A 17,825-nucleotide genomic window follows, 5' to 3' on the forward strand; every position below is an offset into this window, starting at 1 on the left:
CCACTGACCATGACATACCGCCCCCCTGGGTCTGTAACTGTCTTTGTCGCCCTAAACATTGTCCTCTTGCCGATCAAGATCGCCACCCCCCTGGCCCTTGTCCCATAGCAGGAATGGTAGGTTTGTCCCACCCAGCACTTTCTTACCCGCAGTTGGTCCTGCTCCCTCAGGTGCGTCTCTTGGAGGAAGACTATGTCGGCCCTCATGTTTCTGAGGTGGGTGAGGACTCTAGATCTCTTCACTGGGCCGTTAAGTCCCTTTACGTTCCAGGTGATTATCCTGGTGGGGGGCTTCTGCCCCCTCGTTCCTGTGGCATTAACCATATTTATCCGGTGGACGCGCCCCTGCCCTCTGGGGTTTCCCTTTGTTAGGGGGCCGTCCAGGATGGCCGCTATCACTGCTCTCCTCATGCAGTCGGGTCTCTGCACTCCGGGGTTTCCCCTTGTCCCGGGGGCACTCGCCATGGCCGTCCACTGTGTGTCCGCCATGCAGGTAGTCCCCTGCACTCTGGGGGCCCCCTTCGCCCACAGACCGTACTGCGTGGGTGCTTGCAATGGTTCCTTGTTTCGAGCCCTTGGTTGTGGCACTTTGTGGCCCTGTTCCTTTTCTGGCCTCTTTTGTCCCTTTGTCCCTGCATTTCCCCTCCCTGGTCTCTCGCTCCCTGTGTGCCGCCCCCCCCCCCCCCCCCCCCCCCCCGGGGTCTCTCCCTTTTCCCTCCTCCCCTGTATACCCCTCCTTTGCCCCTCTATCCCCTATTCCTGTCCCCGTTTGCTCTCCCGACTTTGATGGGTGATCCCCCCCCCCCCTCCCCTGCCTGGCGCCTTCCCCCCTGTTGGGGGTGCGCTGCGGCCCTGCTTTGTTGCGTGCCCCCGGTGATAGCTTTCCTGCTAGTACGGTGGCTCCCCTCTCGGAGGTTGTTGTCTTGCTTCTCCTCTGCCTGGCCTCTACGGTTTTCTGCCTGCTCTTCCCCCACCCTACCCTGCACCCCTCTCGCCAGCTCTCCCTTCTCCAATACTCCCGTTCCCTCGTGCTGGGGCCTGGCCTCCCACCTGGAGCGGTCCCTTGGGCAGTGGGTTGTTTTTTGTTCTGTGTGTTCCTGCCGGGAGGGGGGGGTTTGGCTTTGCCTCGCCCCTCCCCACGTCGGCGTTCGTTGCCCCTTGCCAGGGGCCCCTCGTCCCTACCTCTCCTGGTGTTTTTCCAGCCCTTGCTTTTCGACGAACCTATTCGCCTCAGCAGGGGCTGTAAAGAAATATTCCTTGTTTTGGTATGTGACCCAGAGTTTCGCTGGGTATAGCATACCAAAACGCACTTTGCTCCTGTAGAGAGCTGCTTTCGCTCTGTTGAACTCAGCCCGTCTCTTAGTTATGTCTGCTCCAAGATCCTCATAGACTCGGATGGCGTGCCCTTCCCATTTGTAGGCTCTATTTTCCTTGGCCCAGCGCAGGATTTCTCCCTTCCCGGGACCGGTGCAGTTTGGCTATGACTGCTCTCGGTTGTTCCCCTGCCTTGGGCTTCGGGCGCAGCGACCGATGTGCTCTGTCCATTTCCGGTGGGGTGAGGAAAGTGTCCCTCCCCACTAAGTTGGCCAGCATCGCAGCCACGTATGCTGTGGGGTTTCTACCCTCGGTCCCCTCTGGCAGGCCCACTATCCTAACATTTTGCCTTCTCAAGCTGTTTTCCTGGTCATCTACCCTGCCCTTCAGACTCCCCTGTGTTGCGCCCAGTCTCGCCACTTCCCTCTCCAGGGCCGTGACCAGGTCGCTCATGTCGGTCGCTGCTTTCTCCAGCTCTTCAATGGTTGCCTCCTGGGCTTCCAGTTTCTCCCCTTGGGCTTCCAGTTTCTCCCCTTGGGCTTCCACTTTCTCCTCCAATCTGGTCAGAGCCTGCTGCACCCCTGATATGGCCCTGGTCACTGCTGCCTGTATTGCGGCCTCTGCGTCTGCTTTCCCCTCTGCCTCGATTGCCTGCAGCTGCTCCCTCAGCACCTCGGCAAAGGCTGCCTTCCAATTCCAGCCCCCCTCTAGCCCCAGGGGAGAGGGCACCTGTCTGTCCAACTTTTTTTGATGTGGCGATACATCCGTCCCGCCGCTTTGTGTGCTGATTCGCTCGCCTGAGCTGGCTTGCCCTTTGTCCCGTCTGCTCCTGGTGCCCCCTTTCTCTTGGCTCCCTTCTGGCGTTTTTTTCTCCCCCTTCCCTTTCATCTTTTATTCTCCCCTTGTTTTTCTTTTCCTCCCTTTTCCGCACCCTATTTTTATTTTATTTATTTATTATTAATTTTATTTATTTTTTTCCCCCCCTCTCCCTCTCCTCCCTTCTTTCCTTTACCACTTAATTTTATTTATTTATTAATTAATTATTTTCTCTCCTCCCCCCCGCTTTTATGCAACTCCTCTCAGGTGGGCTTACTTTTGCTGGGAGCGAGTGTAAAAAGAGAGAAAATAATATATATATCCCTCCCCCCTCTCTTTAACAGTTTTCTTTTGTTTTTTTTTAAAAAGAAATAAAAGTCCTTTTTTTTCCCCCTCTCCCCCTTCCTTTCTCCTCACTCGCCCAGGAGAGAGAGAGAGAGAGGCTTTTGCCCAGTCCCTTTGTCCTTGCCACGTGGTGGTCACTGCCGGTCCCCGCTGCCGCACTTCGCACCCCGCGTCTTCCTGGTCGCTGCCGCCGGCTGGGCCCCCCTTTGGTCACGGCCGCTGCCGCACCGTTCCTGGCCTGCGTTGGGGGGGGGGGGGGGGGGGGGGGTGGGACCCGCCGCTGCCGCACCATTCCTGGCCTGTGTTGGGGGGGGGGTGTACCCGCCGCTGCCGCACCGTTCCTGCTGCCGATGAACCGCTCCTGCTGCCGCCGAACCGCTCCTGCTGCCGCCGAACCACTCCTGCTGCCGCCGCCGAGCCCCTCCTGCTGCCGCCGCTGAGCCCCTCCTGCTGCCGCCGCCGAGCCCCTCCTGCTGCCGCCGCCGAGCCCTTCCTGCTGCCGCCGCCAAGCCCCTCCTGCTGCCGCCGCCGAGCCCCTCCTGCTGCCGCCGCCTAGCCGCTCCTGCTGCCGCCGCCGAGTCCCTCCTGCTGCCGCCGCCTAGCCGCTCCTGCTGACGCCGCCGAGGATCCTCCGCCGATAGGTTTGTTTGTGGGGGGCGTCCCTTTCCTTTCCTTCCCTTCCCTGCTCTTTGCCGCTACGGAGAGAAAGGCCCCGACTTTGTTACCTTGCGGGAGCCCCTCTCCGTCCAGAAACCTTTTCTGACTGTAAGAGCTATAAAACTACATCTGATCTGCTAAAACACCAACACACTCACACTAGGGAGAGGCCATTCATCTGCTCTGTGTGTGGGAAGAGATTCACTTGGTCATCCCACATGCTGAGACACCAGAGACTTCACAAGTCTGATTTGTTCTTCTTGACCAGCCGGCCCTCCCAGCAGAACACCTTTGCAGCAGAAGACCTTGAGAAGGAGAGGCCTGGTCAGCAGCCGCCATCAAGTAAGTGTCATACAACGCACGCTACGAGAGTAGACACTCCTGACCCCTTTAGTCCACACCAACTGGAAGCCTGCAGATCCAGGACAAAGCAAGAGGCCATTGTTCCCTGATCCGGTTTATTCCAGATAAGTATTGGCCTGTCAATGGTAGGAATAGCCTAGTCTTTTAGTGTTATATGCATGAGTAGTAAATAACTGTGTAATAATAAACGTGTCTTGTTTGAACTTACTAACTGGTGTATTGATTCATTGGTCTGAACTTGAACTTGAATCTTGTGGCAGTATCATAACGATACCTGGCGACTCTAGAGCTAAGGAATAAAACAGAGCCAATTGAGTGTAAGCCACACTCACCCAGAACGAGCAACATTTAGTGGCGACTCTGGTGGGACTGGACTAGAAGTTCCCCCCCACTCCGAGAGAACCCAGCAATTTGAATCAGAAATCCAATTGGGAAAAGGAAAAACCACAAGTGTTCAAGTAGTTCACAAATGCCTCCTTTTCCTTTTTGATGAGGCCGACAATATCTCTCGTTATCAAAGGTTCCCGAAATTTGCCGTATTTATCCTTCTTCCTCACAGGAACATGCCGGTCCTGAATTCCTTTCAACTGATGTTAATTTACCCTCAAACATCAGCCTCCAATCTAGGTTCTTCAGTTCCCGCCTAATATTGTTATAATTAGCCTTCGCCCAATTTAGCACATTCACCCTCGGACCACTCTTATCCTTGTCCACCAGCACTTTAAAACTTACTGAATTGTGGTCACTGTTCCCTAAATGCTCCCCTACTGAAACTTCTACCAATGGGCCAGGCTCATTCCCCAATACCAGGTCCAGTACAGCCCCTTCCTTCGTCGGACTGTCTACATATTGTTTTAAGAAGCCCTCCTGGATGCTCCTTACAAACTCTGCCCCGTCTAAGCCCTGAGCACTAAGTGAGTCCCAGTCAATATTGGGGAAGTTGAAGTCTCCCATCACAACAACCCTGTTGTTTTTACTCTTTTCCAAAATCTGTCGACCTATCTGCTCCTGTATCTCCCACTGGCTGTTGGGAGGCCTGTAGTAAACCCCCAACATTGTGACTGCACTCTTCTTATTCCTGATCTCTACCCATATAGCCTCGCTGCCCTCTGAGGTGTCCTCCCGTAGTACACTCCTTTTACATCCCCCTCTATCCTGCCTGAAACATCTAAATCCTGGAACGTTTAGCTGCCAATCCTGTCCTTCTCTCAACCAGGTCTCTGTAATGGCAACAACATCATAGTTCCAAGTACTAATCCAAGCTCTAAGTTCATCTGCCTTACCCGTAATACTTCTTGCATTAAAACATATGCACTTCAGGCCACCAGACCGGCTGTGTTCAGCAACATCTCCCTGTCTGCTCTGCCTCAGAGCCATACTGGACCTTTTCCCTAGTTTTCCTTCAATGCTTTCATCTTCTGACCTATTGCTCTGGTGCCCATCCCTCTGCCATACTAGTTTAGATGGGTGGGACTGAGGTAAGAAATCATCTTTATCTCATTAAAGTCTCAAGCCGCAATGGCTGGCGGAAATTACGGCTTACGAACAAAATAACCTCATCAGACGTCTTATATCGGTGTAATTTGGTATATGGTATGGCACTACAGGTATACAGAGTCCTTGATTTGCGGCCCAGGTCAGAAACCTATTTGGAAGAGTAATGGGGGACGAGGAGTTACTTCTCCAAAGTGCGACCAGAGTACTTCTCCGACATGTGAGCGTGCTAAATCAATGTCCCCACTGCTTCCAAGGGTGGAGTAGAGCTTCCCACAACTTCTGAGGGTGGCCGAGCTCCACCGATGTGTCCACTAATGATATGTTCAGAGTTCTTAAATCTTGTATTCATCAACACTTGAATTGTCCGACACAAATACGGAAATTGAATTAAAATATAACATCCCCATGGGCCACTGGTCCCTTGAAGATATAAAAAGTGTTTGGGGGAAAACGACTCGAATTAAGGATAGGGAGCGTTTTAGATGGTCTCTTGTGGTAATGGGACAGCTCCGTAGGCAACAGGAAACAATTGGCAACACAAACCACGATCGTGAATTAAAAACTGCCAAAGATCAACTTCAGGCAGACTGTGAACGATTGCGAAAATCAAAACCTAAGCTGGAACAATGAAAAACCCTCTTGGGCGAACACGAAAAAACTTCATTAACCGACTCGGACTCCAGAGTTCAACAATTACTGTATCAAATTAATGAATTAAATTCCCAAAGTGCTGGGCTACAAAAGGAAAATACCCAGTTACTTAAAGAAAATCATACTTTTGAGACTGAAAAGGATGACATAATGAGTCATAACAGATTGCTGAGAGAAAATTTGGCGGCTCTGAAGCCGGCAAACCCTCAGCTAGCTCAATTCTCCAGCCCAAACAATTCTGCCACAGGCGGCGTCAGGATTAATTCAGACCCCGACTATACTTACACCTAGTCCGCACATGCCGATCAAATTAAATTTGATGGCAATGCCACCATCATCAGCTCCGGCACTGCCGCCAGTTGCTGCTGCCATGGCGACTATGAATCCTCTGACACAGACTCCATCGGTGTGGCCGACCAACAAACCCCATATCCGTGCCTGGTTCAATGGGCCTTGTCCCCACGAACGCTCAACCTCAGCTAGTCCCCACATCCGCCTGCAATGCGAGTGTGGTCAGCCAAAACACCCAGCTAACCCCGATTCAAGGGCCTCCCGGGGCAGGTTCAGCAGGCTCTGAGATTCTTATCACTACACGAGACGCTAAACAAAGGAAACTAGTTAGCTCGGACGATGACAGTGACGGGAAAAACAAACCTAGTGGCAGGACTGGAGCATTACGACTCGCCCCATTACGCACCAAATGGGTTAAGGTTGAAGCGGCCGAAACAACCGAAAATTATGTTACAACCACTAGATCGCAATACACTCGACATTGGGTCCATGATCCGGCAGACCCCGATAAAGTTGATCGATGGTCCAAAGAACTCCAGCACCCTAAGAAGGCTAAGAGGTTAGACGCCTGGGAACAGCTACAGCGCTTACAGAATATTTACGGTTTCCATCCGTTAGGTGGTGTACAGGTTCTGACTGTGATGGTTAATACCCGCGATAGTCAAATACTCTAGACGGAAGTTCAGTTAGCCCTAGGTGGCAATTTATGAAATCTGGAAGCGGATGGCAGGCAATTAAAGATTGACTATTAAGATTCAACTCACCTAAAACTGACAGGGGAAGAATAACATCCTGTGTTCAAAAGCATTTGGAGAATCTCACAGACTACAAGGAAAGGTTTCAAACAGTTTGGAAGGAGCATTCCGGAATGGAACTCCAGGCAGGAGCGAGAACCTGCGCTTATTTCCTATTCGTTATTTTGATGGCCCTTCTGCACATGGAAAAACTAGCCTAATTAAATTGTTTTAATTTTGAGAATGGAAAAGACACATGGTCCATCAGATACCTCAAAAAGAACCAACTGGAGCACCACCCAATTTGGGCCAAGGAGAAAAATGACTGTGGCCTCTTAAACATGGAACCAGCATCATAGAACATAGAACATAGAACAATACAGCGCAGTACAGGCCCTTCGGCCCTCGATGTTGCACCGACATGGAAAAAAAACTAAAGGCCATCTAACCTACACTATGCCCTTATCATCCATATGCTTATCCAATAAACTTTTAAATGCCCTCAATGTTGGCGAGTTCACTACTGTTGCAGGTAGGGCATTCCACGGCCTCACCACTCTTTGCGTAAAAAACCCACCTCTGACCTCTGTCCTATATCTATTACCCCTCAATTTAAGGCTATGTCCCCTCGTGCTAGCCACCTCCATCCGCGGGAGAAGGCTCTCGCTGTCCACCCTATCTAACCCTCTGATCATTTTGTATGCCTCTATTAAGTCACCTCTTAACCTTCTTCTCTCTAACGAGAACAACCTCAAGTCCATCAGCCTTTCCTCATAAGATTTTCCCTCCATACCAGGCAACATCCTGGTAAATCTCCTCTGCACCCGTTCCAAAGCTTCCACGTCCTTCCTATAATGAGGCGACCAGAACTGTACGCAATACTCCAAATGCGGCCGTACTAGAGTTTCGTACAACTGCAACATGACCTCATGGCTCCGGAACTCAATCCCTCTACCAATAAAGGCCAACACACCATAGGCCTTCTTCACAACCCTATCAACCTGGGTGGCAACTTTCAGGGATCTATGTCCATGGACACCGAGATCCCTCTGCTCATCCACACTACCAAGAATTTTACCATTAGCCAAATATTCCGCATTCCTGTTATTCTTTTCAAAGTGAATCACCTCACACTTCTCCACATTAAACTCCATTTGCCACCTCTCAGCCCAGCTCTGCAACTTATCTATGTCCCTCTGTAACCTGCAACATCCTTCCGCACTGTCTACAACTCCACCGACTTTAGTGTCGTCTGCAAATTTACTCACCCATCCTTCTGCGCCCTCCTCTAGGTCATTTATAAAAATGACAAACAGCAACGGCCCCAGAACAGATCCTTGTGGTAAGCCACTCGTAACTGAACTCCATTCTGAACATTTCCCATCAACTACCACTCTCTGTCTTCTTTCAACTAGCCAATTTCTGATCCACATCTCTAAATCACCCTCAATCCCCAGCCTCCGTATTTTCTGCAATAGCCGACCGTGGGGAACCTTATCAAATGCTTTACTGAAATCCATATACACCACATCAACTGCTCTACCCTCGTCTACCTGTTCAGTCACCTTCTCAAAGAACTCGATAAGGTTTGTGAGGCATGACCTACCCTTCACAAAACCATGCTGACTGTCCCTAATCATATTATTCCTATCTAGATGATTATAAATCGTATCTTTTATAATCCTCTCCAAGACCTTACCCACCACAGACGTTAGGCTCACCGGCCTATAGTTACCGGAGTTATCTCTACTCCCCTTCTTGAACAAAGGGACCACATTTGCTATCCTCCAGTCCTCTGGCACTATTCCTGTAGCCAATGATGACCTAAAAATCAAAGCCAAAGGCTCAGCAATCTCTTCCCTGGCTTCCCAGAGAATCCTAGGATAAATCCCATCCGGCCCCGGGGACTTATCTATTTTCACCTTGTCCAGAATTGCCAACACTTCTTCCCTACGCACCTCAATGCCATCTATTCTAATAGCCTGGGTCTCAGCATTCTCCTCCACAATATTATCTTTTTCTTGAGTGAATACTGACGAAAAGTATTCATTTAGTATCTCGCTTATCTCCTCAGCCTCCACACACAACTTCCCACCACTGTCCTTGACTGGCCCTACTCTTACCCTAGTCATTCTTTTATTCCTGACATACCTATAGAAAGCTTTTGGGTTTTCCTTGATTCTACCTGCCAAAGACTTCTCATGTCCCCTCCTTGCTCGTCTCAGCTCTCTCTTTAGATCCTTCCTCGCTTCCTTGTAACTATCAAGCGCCCCAACTGAAACTTCACGCCTCATCTTCACATAGGCCTCCTTCTTCCTCTTAACAAGAGATTCCACTTCTTTGGTAAACCATGGTTCCCTCGCTCGGCCCCTTCCTCCCTGCCTGACTGGTACGTACTTATCAAGAACATGCAATAGCTGTTCCTTGAACAAGCTCCACATATCCAGTGTGCCCAACCCTTGCAGCCTACTTCTCCAACCAACACATCCTAAGTCATGTCTAATGGCATCATAATTGCCCTTCCCCCAGCTATAACTCTTGCCCTGCGGGGTATACTTATCCCTTTCCATCACTAACGTAAAGGTCACCGAATTGTGGTCACTGTTTCCAAAGTGCTCACCTACCTCCAGATCTGACACCTGGCCTGGTTCATTACCCAAAACCAAATCCAATGTGGCCTCGCCTCTTGTTGGCCTGTCAACATATTGTGTCAGGAAACCCTCCTGCACACATTGTACAAAGAATGACCCATCTAATGTACTCGAACTATATCTTTTCCAGTCAATATTTGGAAAGTTAAAGTCTCCCATAACAACTACCCTGTTACTTTGGCTCTTTTCCAGAATCATCTTCGCCATCCTTTCCTCTACATCCCTAGAACTATTAGGTGGCCTATTGAAAACTCCCAACAGGGTGACCTCTCCTTTCCTGTTTCTAACCTCAGCCCATACTACCTCGGAAGAAGAATCCCCATCTAGCATCCTTTCCGCCACCGTAATACTGTCCTTGACTAGCAGCGCCACACCTCCCCCTCTTTTGCCCCCTTCTCTGAGCTTACTAAAACACCTAAACCCCGGAACCTGCAACAACCATTCCTGTCCCTGCTCTATCCATGTCTCTGAAATGGCCACAACATCGAAGTCCCAGGTACCAACCCATGCTGCCAGTTCCCCTACCTTATTTCGTATACTCCTGGCATTGAAGTAGACACACTTCAAACCACCTACCTGAACACTGGCACCCTCTTGCGAAGTCAAATCTGTGCTCCTGACCTCTATACTCTCAATCTCCCGTACCCCAAAACTACAATCCAGGTTCCCATGCCCCTGCTGGATTAGTTTAAACCCCCCCCAAAGAGCACTAACAAATCTCCCCCCCAGGATATTGGTGCCCCTCAGGTTCAGATGTAGACCATCCTGTCTATAGAGGTCCCACCTTCCCCAGAAAGAGCCCCAGTTATCCAGAAATCTGAATCCCTCCCGCCTGCACCATCCCTGTAGCCACGTGTTTAATTGCTCTCTCTCCCTATTCCTCATCTCACTATCACGTGGCACGGGCAACAACCCAGAGATAACAACTCTGTTTGTTCTCGCTCTGAGCTTCCATCCTAGCTCCCTAAAGGCCTGCCTGACATCCTTGTCCCCTTTCCTACCTATGTCGTTAGTGCCAATGTGGACTACGACTTGGGGCTGCTCCCCCTCCCCCTTAAGGACCCGGAAAACACGATCCGAGACATCACTTACCCTTGCACCTGGGAGGCAACATACCAAACGTGAGTCTCTCTCGCTCCCACAAAATCTCCTATCTGTGCCCCTGACTATTGAGTCCCCAATTACTAGTGTTCTACTCCTTTCCCCCCTTCCCTTCTGAGCAACAGGGACAGACTCCGTGCCATCCTTCACTGGAGTAGCACCTCCTTCACTGGAGTAGCACCACCATGTACCAAACAGTACCGCATTAACCCCGCCTCAATTGAGGGAATACTACTTGTAGTGAAGCAATTGGAAGGCAGAGGAATAGTAATGCGTGTTTATAGTTCATCAAACAGTCCAGTGTGGCCTGTCAAGAAGGCTAATGGCACAGGGCGCCTGACTATTGACTATAGAAGGGCCAACCAATGCATTGTCAGAAACGCTCCTTTGGTAGCCGGTCCATCCACCATCTTTAATGCCTTAACATCAGACCTTCAATGGTTTTCAGTTATAGACATGGACAATGGCTTTTGGTCAGTACCACTGGCAGAGGAGGTGCAACCATAGTTTGCTTTCACCATTAAACAACAATACACATGGACGAGACTACCACAAGGGTTTCACAACAGCTCGACTGTTTTTCACATGGCTCTACAGGACCACCTGAAGGAACTGCCTGATATGCCCTTCACCATTATCCAGTACGTAGATGACATTCTGGTGACCTCCATTGATGAAGAAGACCATGAAAGAGACTTGCCCTTTGAGACCACCTTAGCTGCAATGGACACAAGCCAGCCTTGCCAAAGCACAAATTTCCCAAGATGAAGTTGTCTACTTAGGTCAGAAAATATCTAAAGACAAAAGAGAACTTACCCAGGACAGAACAGCTGCAATTAAAGCTGCCAAAGAGCCTACAACTGTCAAGGAGGTGAGATCCTTTTTGGGACTATGCAACTTTAAAGAAATTGGATTAATTCATTTACTCAGATGGATCAACCATTAAATGACCTCTTGAAAGGCAACCGAAATACAAAAGACAAAGTTGACCTCACAACGGAACAGAGAGCACCTGCTCTCTCAATGGAAAGCCTTTCACCATGTTTGTTCATGAGAAAGAAGGGTGCATGACAGCAGTACTAGCCCAAGAACATGGTGACAAGCTAAGGCCAGTAGGCTCCTACTCCGTCAAACTGGACAATGTGGCCCTGGCATATGGCAGCTGCCTCAGAGCCATGGAAGCCACATGTCGAGCTGTGATGGCTACAGCAGGCTTTGTCCCAGACCAGCAATTGACCATCAAATGTCCCCATGCAGTCCATTCTCTACTCTCCATGAACAGAGTATCACAAGTCACATAAGCCAGGTGGACCAGATGGACAGCAGCTTTGGAAGCACCTAATCTTTACTTCCACCGAGGAAGCCCCGTAAATCCATCATCTTTGTTCCAGCTTCATGAGGAGCAAAAGGGGGGAGAAGAAGAAGAACATGACTGTGTGGAAGCAACAGAGGAAATGGAGGAGGCTCAGATTTGGTTCTATTTACAGATGGTTCCTCCTTTATTGACAAGGGTATCCGAAAGGCTGGATGGACAGTCACAAGCCTGTAGGAAGTCATGGCAAAAGGAAGTTTGTCCCCAGGAACATCAGCTCAACAGGCTGAATTGAGGGCACTAGCAGAAGCATGCCGTGTGGCAAAAGATCAAACAGCGAACATCTACACAGACTCAAGATACGGTTTTGGAGTAGTCCATGATTTTGGCCACTTATGGAGAAAAAGCGGATTCCTCACCACAGCAGGGACACCTATCCGAAATGGGAAGGAAGTACAAGACCTCCGAGAAGACATAGCTTTGACAAAAGAAGTATCCATTCTAAAGTGAAAGGCCCATACTCAAGAAAACACTTGAAACAAACATGTTGGACTTTAACCTGGTGCTGTAAAGGGGACCTGATTGAGGTCTACAAAATTATGAGAGGTATGGACAGGGTGGATAGCACAAGCTTTTTCGAAGAGTGGGGATGTCAGTTACAAGGGGTCACGATTTCAAGGTGAGAGGGGGAAAGTTTAAGGGAGATGTGCGTGGAAAGTTTTTTACGCAGAGGGTGGTGGGTGCCTGGAACGCTTTACCAGTGGAGGTGGTAGAGGCGGGCACGATAGCATCATTTAAGAGGCATCTAGACAGGTATATGAATGGGCGGGAACAGAGGGAAGTAGACCTTGGAAAATAGGGGACAGGTTTTAGATAAAGGATCTGGATCGGCACAGGCTGGGAGGGCCGAAGGGCCTGTTCCTGTGCTGTAATTTTCTTTGTTCTAAGACAGGCCAACGCCAGCATCTCTACATCAAGAAAACACTATAGAAGCACAAGGAAACGATCTTGCAGACCAAGCAGCAAAGGAAGCTACCTCCCAGTGGGATTCTTCAGCAGAACCAAGACACATCTACAAATTGGGAGTGACCAATTTATTACAAGATCTACGTGAAATGCAACATGACTACACAAGAAGAGAAATGGTCATGGTTGGACTCAGGTATCCAGCTGTTTGATGATGATATTTGGAGACAAGGTCAGACCGATAAACCAGTTGCACCACACGCACTGATGCCATTTCTGGCCCAACAGATCCATTCATGGGGAAATTTAGCTTCTCAGCAGATGATGGCTCGATACCAAAAAAGTTGGTGTGGCAAAGAATTCAAAAAAATGTGCACAATTGGTATCAAACCGCTGTGTAACCTGTCAAAAGAACAACTTCGGACTTATAACATCAATGCCTCAGCTAAAAGCTCCTGCCCCTGCAGGACCATTCCAGAACATACAGGCCAATTACATCACCCTTCCTGCATGTCAAAGATCCTTGTAATAGTGGATACGTTCTCTAGATGGGTAGAGGCTGCTCGAGCCAGGAGGGCAACAGCCACTCATACAGCCAAAGTCCTATGCAAAGACTATGGGCGGGATTCTCCGACCCCCCCACCCCGGGTCGGAGAATCCCCATGGAACGGTGCGAATCCCGCCCCGCCGCACCGCCGCCGGCTGCCGTATTCTCCGATACCGTTTTTCGGGCGGCGGTGGGGTTCACGCCACGCCAGTCGGGGGCCGTTGGCAGCGCTCCCCCCAGCAATACTCCCGGCCCCAATGGGCCGAGCGGCCGTCCGTTTTTGTCCAGTCCCACCGGCTTGGGTTACGCATGGACCCACACGACGGGACCTGGCAGGTAAGTGAGCAGGGGCAATCCTTGGTGGGGGCGTGGGGGGTTCCGAATCCGGGAGTCGGGGGGACCCACGGTGGCCTGGCCAACGATCGGGGCCATCGATCTGCGGATGGGCCCCTGACCGTGGGGCACTTCTTATTTCCATGCCAGCCCCTGTAGGGCTCCGCGTATGCTGAAACGACGCCAATCCCTCCAGCGTCCACCTAGCCCCCGAGACAGGTGAGAATTCCTCCCCTTGGGGGCCCATTGACGCCGGAGTTATTGGCGCCGTTGTCCCCACCGGCGTAGGGACTTAGTCACCGGAAGGGAGAATCCCGCTGTAAATTCCCAGATGGGTAGTACCAGCTAGCATGAGTCAGACAATGGAACCCACTTTACAGGTGCTGTTTGCCAGGAGGTGTGCAGGTTACTGAACATCGATTGGAATCTACACTGCCCTTGTCATCCAGAATCATCAGGACAAGTGGAACACATGAACCGGACTTTAAAAGAACAATTATCCAAATGCAACCAAAAAGGCATGAATTGGAATCAAGGCTTGCCACGAGTTTTGTGCAGTATCAGAGCAACACCAAACAGAACCACAGGCCTAAGCCCATTTGAGGTCATCACTGGCAGACCCATGTCCCTGCCAGGAATTATTGACTTAAGAAAAGTAGACATCTGATAAGTGATGCTTTACTCAGTTATTGTCAAAACTTAACAAATGCTGTCGGTTCTTCTTTCCAACAGGTGACGGCGACCTGGGGAGATCCCGCTGAGAGGGCCATGACTTGGTACCCGGCGAATTATTTGGATGTGAGTGCCATTAAGAGGTGGTCTACGTCAAGAAACTACAACGCGAGCCATTATGGGCCAAGTGGGAGTGTCTCTACCAGGTGCTGCTCACAACCCAGTCAGTCGCAAAACTCCAAGTAAAGAAAACCTGGATTCACGTGTCACATGTGAAGCGCGCGTACCAAAATCAGAATCTGTAAAAATGCTTTAAATCACTCAGTCATTTTATGCTGTGTATTATGATTTGATGAATCGCATTCAGTAGGGTCTCCAGCTTGGCATCCGTGAATCTTGGGGTTGCTCTTCTCACTGCCATTTTCTTGGCTGGGATGGTGTGTGTGGAGTGAAGTGCGGGGTGGGGGTTGGGGTTGTTAGGAGCCGATTTGCAGTGCCAGGCGCGAGACCTCATTGTCAGCCTCCTGCGTGACAATCTCAAAATTGGTAAATCCCGCATCGTTTCTCATCAGAATCGATTCCAGGCTTGGGTCACTGTCTGTGCGGAATCTGCACATTCTCCCCGTGTCTGCGTAGGTTTTCTCTGAGTGCTCCGGTTTCCTCCTACAGTACAAAGATGTGCAGGTTAGGTGGAATGGCCATGTTAAAGTGGCTTTCGTGTCCAAAAAGGATAGGTGGGGTTTCTGGGTTATGTGCTCTTGTCAGGGGCTGGTACAGACTTGATGGGCCAAATGGCCTCCTTCTGCATTGTAGATTCTATGATGAACGGCAGGACCTTGGGAAGTACCAAACATCAGAGGAATCATGGTGTTTATGTACACTAGTCCCTTAATGTAGTCGGGCATGTAGATAAAGTGGTTAGTTGCAAAACTATTCTATTATTCCATAAGACCATAAGACATAGGAGCGGAAGTAAGGCCATTCGGCCCATCGAGTCCACTCCACTATTCGAGACATATGGCTGGAGTCTTTGTTTGGGAGACTACGTTCCCCCACCAGAACCGAATGCAACTGGTTTATGACCCCCCTCGGAGCACAAGCCGGCAAGGAATTCAGACTTTAATGCCATCTTGAGGGGCGGCCCAATAATGAGGTCTCGCGCCTGGCCACCCCCAGCACTGCAAATCGGCCCCAAACAACCCCCACCCCGCACTGCACAGCAGCCTTCACCCCCGGATTAATTGGGTGCCCCATCCCCAAGTAGGGGGGGAACCCCCACCCCTCCCTCTGGACCTGTAATGAGGGGAACCTCCCAGGGACCCCCTGCAAAAGGGACCACCCCCCACGGATCTACATAAAAAGATACACAGAGAAAAAGTTCAAAATGCAGGTATTAAAGAATAAAATGACAGAGCGAAAGTTATGAATATTAGACGTATTGTAGTCATGAGGAATCCTGAAAAGGTAACTCAAAAGTAGTTTATTTTCTACTCACAGCTGTGAAATATAGTAAATAAGCAACACTGAAAGTCCCAGTCGGGACCATCCTGAGATCCCGGCTCCTTCTTAGGTCCGCTTTTATCTTGAGGAGAAACGAGCCCCACACAGAGATCGATCAGTTCATCACCCTGGTTCTCATTGGGGTTATAACAAGGCATAATCATCCGGTCCTGCGAGACATGAACCCTGTGGCAGGTTCCCTGCCACCGGTGGAGGTGAGCCACATAAAACACCATAGACTTGTGCGGAAATCACACCACAAGGAACCGGAAAATCCTCGCGATAATTCAAACTCATTAAACCCTCATTTTTGTTTGGTGGAATGCAATTTAAGTTCTATTTTGCATCTGTACCTTACAACTCTTTTCTTCAAAATGTTTAGTTGCACCCTTTCCAGAAGGTGTTAGATGAACAGTGTTTCCTGGTTCTGGATCCTGCAATCTAACTTCAAATGCTGTACTTCTTCCTGATGAGTTCTTCATTTCCAAAGGAGGCTTCACTTTATTTTTTCTTCCTGGAGTTGCTAATAATAAATTTAAAAGTTAGTTGGCACCGAAGAGGGCAGTTTGGGCATCTTTAGATAATAGAACCAGTTTAAAACCTAGTTTCATTTCACCGAGTCAGTGAAATTCTTCGGTTCCGACTGTGGAAATTGTCAATTGCAACAGATATTACAAGGACACGATTTGTCTCAGGGGCCAGCTTTCAGGCAGAGACTGCATATGTTACAATTCAAGGTCTATTCTGCAGTGTGTAACAGGATACCATTGTGAAGGCTCCAATAGATCTGCTGATAGCAATAAGGGAAGGGAGATAATTGATGGCTACACCCCAGATATTGGACCACCAATATCACTAATTGCAAGACAACATATGTGCCTTTGGAATGATTGGATAGTGTAATTAAGCATACGGACCTTTAATGTGATGGGTTAATTATTTTCATATACTATGTATGATGTAACCGTAATAAATAGTCACGATTGGACAGAGATAACCAATAACAAATGATTGGTATCTGCTAATTTCTTGTAATCAAATCTCGAAGTATAACTGTGAAAGGAGGCTTAGTGAACAGACATTAGATTAAAGTAAGTAAAGTAAGAGACAGCAGTACATAACTCAGCATACACCTCTATACTTCCATTGATAAATGTTTAAACACAGTATTAACATAGAACATAGAACAGTACAGCACAGAACAGGCCCTTCGGCCCTCGATGTTGTGCCGAGCAATGATCACCCTACTTAAACCCACGTAACCCGTATACCCGTAACCCAACAATCCCCCCATTAACCTTACACTACGGGCAATTTAGCATGGCCAATCCACCTAACCCGCACATCTTTGGACTGTGGGAGGAAACCGGAGCACCCGGAGGAAACCCACGCACACACAGGGAGGACGTGCAGACTCCACACAGACAGTGACCCAGCCGGGAATCGAACCTGGGACCCTGGAGCTGTGAAGCATTGATGCTAACCACCATGCTACCGTGAGGCCCCCTTGCTACCGTGAGGCCCCCCAAGTATTATATTAGTCCGCATACGCTTCTATATTTAGATTGTTAAATGAATAAGGCCGACAGGATCAGTAGCGGAAAAACATAAAACTGAATAGCAGATAACACACTTCTGGGTATGTGAGCTGGGAGTTTTGCACGCAAAGCATGATGGGACTTAAACCAACCAGACTTAACCACATTTCTGGGAAGGACAGGCACACACAAAATGCAGGCTACTCAGCTCAGCAAAAATATTCCTTATCTCCAGCTCCAAACAGCCTCGATTAATTAGACGATGGCACCATTCAGAGACAAAAGTTAGGTAAAGAGTGTGTCATTATACAAATGTACAGCATGTGAAGAGTTAATGTTATGGTAAGCCTGGGCACTTGAGAGAGCTATGGGATAGTACTATAAATTGCATTGGGTCTTTTTTTAAAAATTGTTTTTATTAAAGCTTTTTTCAACCTGAATTGTTTACATAACAGAAAAATAAACAAAAAATATTTAACAAAACTAGGTGGCAGTTATCATTATATAAAACTCAAATGTACATTAAGTAGACAATTCC

The 17,825-nt window shown here is 49.1% G+C and overlaps 1 protein-coding gene across 7 annotated transcripts in view; it reads right to left on the minus strand.

Annotated features, from left to right (window-relative positions):
• Positions 1-16,266, minus strand: part of LOC119969344 (synaptonemal complex protein 2-like) — an 855,597-nt gene extending 839,331 nt beyond the window's left edge. For all 7 annotated transcript variants that reach the window (XR_005461337.1, XM_038802871.1, XM_038802868.1 and 4 more), the window contains exon 1: positions 16,103-16,266. Coding sequence is in view for 6 of the 7 variants with exons in the window: in XM_038802871.1 (XP_038658799.1) it covers positions 16,103-16,231 (129 nt within the window). In the remaining variant the exon portion in view is untranslated. The remainder of the gene's footprint in view (positions 1-16,102) is intronic.
• Positions 16,267-17,825: the final 1,559 nt, after the last annotated feature.

The sequence above is a fragment of the Scyliorhinus canicula genome, chromosome 7 (assembly GCF_902713615.1).
Source record: "Scyliorhinus canicula chromosome 7, sScyCan1.1, whole genome shotgun sequence".
NCBI lineage: Eukaryota > Metazoa > Chordata > Chondrichthyes > Carcharhiniformes > Scyliorhinidae > Scyliorhinus > Scyliorhinus canicula.